The sequence below is a fragment of the Morone saxatilis genome, unplaced genomic scaffold (genome assembly GCF_004916995.1).
Source record: "Morone saxatilis isolate NCDOM2014 unplaced genomic scaffold, NCSU_SB_2.0 Contig10, whole genome shotgun sequence".
In the NCBI taxonomy this organism is placed as follows: Eukaryota; Metazoa; Chordata; class Actinopteri; family Moronidae; genus Morone; species Morone saxatilis.
In genome coordinates this window covers 12,602,412-12,605,466 of record NW_023339652.1, presented here as the reverse complement: position 1 = coordinate 12,605,466, position 3,055 = coordinate 12,602,412, and the positions used below count along the sequence as shown (strand labels likewise).

General features: G+C 48.4%; 1 protein-coding gene across 1 annotated transcript in view; it reads right to left on the bottom strand.

The window, feature by feature from the left end:
* Positions 1 to 6: 6 nt before the first annotated feature.
* The window catches only part of LOC118340255 (serine/threonine-protein kinase pim-3-like), a gene marked incomplete in the record, with an annotated part of 4,062 nt that continues 1,013 nt past the window's right edge, over positions 7 to 3,055 (bottom strand). Inside the window, 3 exon segments of the mRNA XM_035678131.1 lie at positions 7 to 1,073; positions 1,511 to 1,687; positions 2,563 to 2,926. Coding sequence (XP_035534024.1) covers positions 871 to 1,073; positions 1,511 to 1,687; positions 2,563 to 2,926 — 744 coding nt within the window.

Here is a 3,055-nt window from a genome sequence, read left to right as displayed (position 1 = left end):
AGAGGGAGAAGAAGGTGGTGAGGTGGGGGAGGCGGGAGGTGTGTGTGTGTGTGTTGACATTTTGTAGACATTCAGAAAAGACAGGATCCAGTTTCCAAACACCTGTTTAGGCTATAGAGTGAGTGAGCAGCGTTAAAGAGAGCGACACAGAGTTGAGTCGAGTGTTTTTCAAGTATTCCATTGTCAGGAAGAGCCCCCACCTCCTCTCCTATCTAATGCTATCTTAGCCTCTTGGCTGGAGTCTGGTTGGCGCACAGTGATGGAGAGGAGGGGGAGAATAAAACAGCCTAACCCCCCCCTTCCCCAGCTTCCATCACAGCATAGGCAACTTAGCCGCCAGGCCACGGGCAAATCCAAAAAACAGAGTTGTTGACGAAAGCAACCAGAAAAGCAGCTTTCCAAAAAAAGGCACTACAAAATCAAAATTAAAACATTTAAATAAAAAGGTTTTCTCCAAGCTCTATGAGAGCAGCCATGTCTGAATAGGAAGGCCTTGCCAGCTGCATATACCAGCCTAGTAACAAAACGAGTGAAATAAAGTTAAAAAGGGGGGGGGGGGGAATAAATAGTGCTGGTAAGACCGCCCAAACAGAAAAATGTTCCCGATTAGGAAACAAGTATAATCAACCGAAAGAAAAAGAGGGGATGGGGGGAAAGTAAGATAAGGAAGAACAAATAGTAATAACTTAGAAATTCCCTACAAAAGAGGAAAATTAAAGTACATTTTTTGAGCTGGAGCAGCTGAGTGACGCGCCCAGCCGCTGATGGGCCAGTTGGGCTACAGGCTGCTGGCCTCGAGTCCATATCACTCCCTCCATCCAAACCCCTTCTTTCCCCAGAAAGTCTGTTCCAGTCCAGTCAGAGCCGTCCTCAGAGACTCTCCTTGCTTGAGCTTGTGCTTGAAGAAGAGTCTGTGTCGATGGTCCTGAGGCGGATGTCGACGGCGACCGGCTCCTCCGGTGACTTGGGCGACTCTGTCGTCGCCCTCATCCAGGGGTGGTCGCAAATCTGCTCCAGGGTGGGCCGGTCTGAGGGCCGAAGGGCCAGGCACCATTTGATCAGCTGCTGGCACTCTGAAGGGGGAGACAGAAACAACATTGAGGATAAGAGGCTCTGAAGTCAAACTGAGAAATTACCAAGTGGGCACTGCATGTGACTCAGTTTGTATGGATCTACAATATCCGAGTGTGTGGGCGGCGCACACACAGCCAATAGAATGAGAGCACACATGCTTTTATTGAGTTACCTCTCTAGGGTAACCAAGGCTGTTACACAAAGTGCACAGAGGGAAATCAGAACAGCCAGAATCTCAGTTTTATTTACCGTTGATAAAGCCATCTAGCAGCCATTTCAGCAGGTGATCCCCTGTGATTGTGGAGGTATTACTCTGATGTAAACTGACTCATGACTGAGTGGCACTGGGAGGTGGATTTTGGGGCTGTACCAGTTACTGTGGCTAGAGGGCAACAGAGTCAACTCATGCGTTTGTGTATTGTTGTGGTTGACTTACCGGCTGAAACCCTCCTCCTGAAGTACAGTCTACCCCTGAGGATCTCCTCGTCCTGCTCAAAGGGGATGTCTCCACACACCATGTCATACAGCAGCACGCCTAGCGACCACACCGTCGCCGAGCGACCATGGTATCTATGAAAGCGAATCCACTCTGGTGGGCTGTACACTCTTGTACCTAGAAGAAAATTGGGACAGAGAAAAGGAGGATGAGTGTTGTGAAGTATGAAGCAGTGAAAAGATATTTAAGGGGTAACAGTGCGACAATATAGAGGACATACTGGAACAGCATAGAGACTCTTAATAAAAAACAACTGAAAATATTTAATGCCTCTGTGTCTAAAATGGCTGAGTCATGGTAGAAATGCTTTCCATCTTCCTTTAGCCACAAAACACAAACTGGGTGACCTGCCTGCCTCTCCTCCCTCTCTCTCTCTCCCTCCCTCCCTCTCTGGAAGGAGGAACTTGGATACCAAACAAAAAGAGGCAATGTGAGCCCATCACGTGAACCGCCGACTCGGGTTTCACAACAAACAGATGTTACGTGGCACTGACCTAATACCCACAAACTGCGACTGTGAGTCAAGCTTAACTAACAAAATAACAACCGGAAACATAAGAGCACACAACCCCTCACGCGGCAGGGCTGTTTCAGAGATAATAATAATAATAAAACAATAAAATAGTCAATAGGGTTAATAATAAAACAGGGAGTCATATCTCGCTAAGCCATAACACGCGAGTCACACATCCCGCGAAAAAGTAGAAAAAAGAAACAGTGGGAGCTTTTCATTTACTATTTACATCCGTAATATTGATAAGCCGCGAGACCCCGGGCGAGGAAAACCCTGGACCCAAAACAGACCACTGCGTCACAGCCTCGTGAACGCCTCCGTGTCTGAATATAGCACCGCGGAGCATCAAGGGCAAACACAACCCAGCCCACACGGATGTATGTATTCATATATATATAGAAAATAATACACTATTTACAGAACCAGCATCGTATAAGAGCAAATAGTCTAATATGAGAAGGGGGGGTTGGCTGCTTACCATCGAAATCGGTGTAGACTGTGTCCTTGAGAATCGCCCCCGAGCCAAAGTCAATAAGCTTGAGCTCCCCGGTGCGCAGATCCACAAGCAGGTTTTCATCTTTGATGTCTCTGTGTACTACACCGCAGCTGTAGCAGTGTCTGACCGCCTCCAAAACCTGGCGGAAAAAGCCCCGAGCCGTGTCCTCGTCCAGGGCGCCCTTCTCCGTGATGAAGTCGAAAAGGTCCTTGACGAGCTCCGGCCTCTCCATAACGATCAGCCAGCCGTCCGCCCGCTCGTAATAGTCCAGCAATTTGATAACTCCGCGAAACGACGAGCTGACCTTCTTCAGCAGCAGGATCTCCAAAGGCACCATAGACCCGTTCTGTGGCAAATACATAAAAGGGGGGGGGGTTTATTTAGCGTGTTAGGGTAATGCACAGCCATTTTTACCCCTTTTTAAAACCTCATAACACAAGAGGAGGGAGGAAGGGGAGGGAGGGAGAGGAGGGGG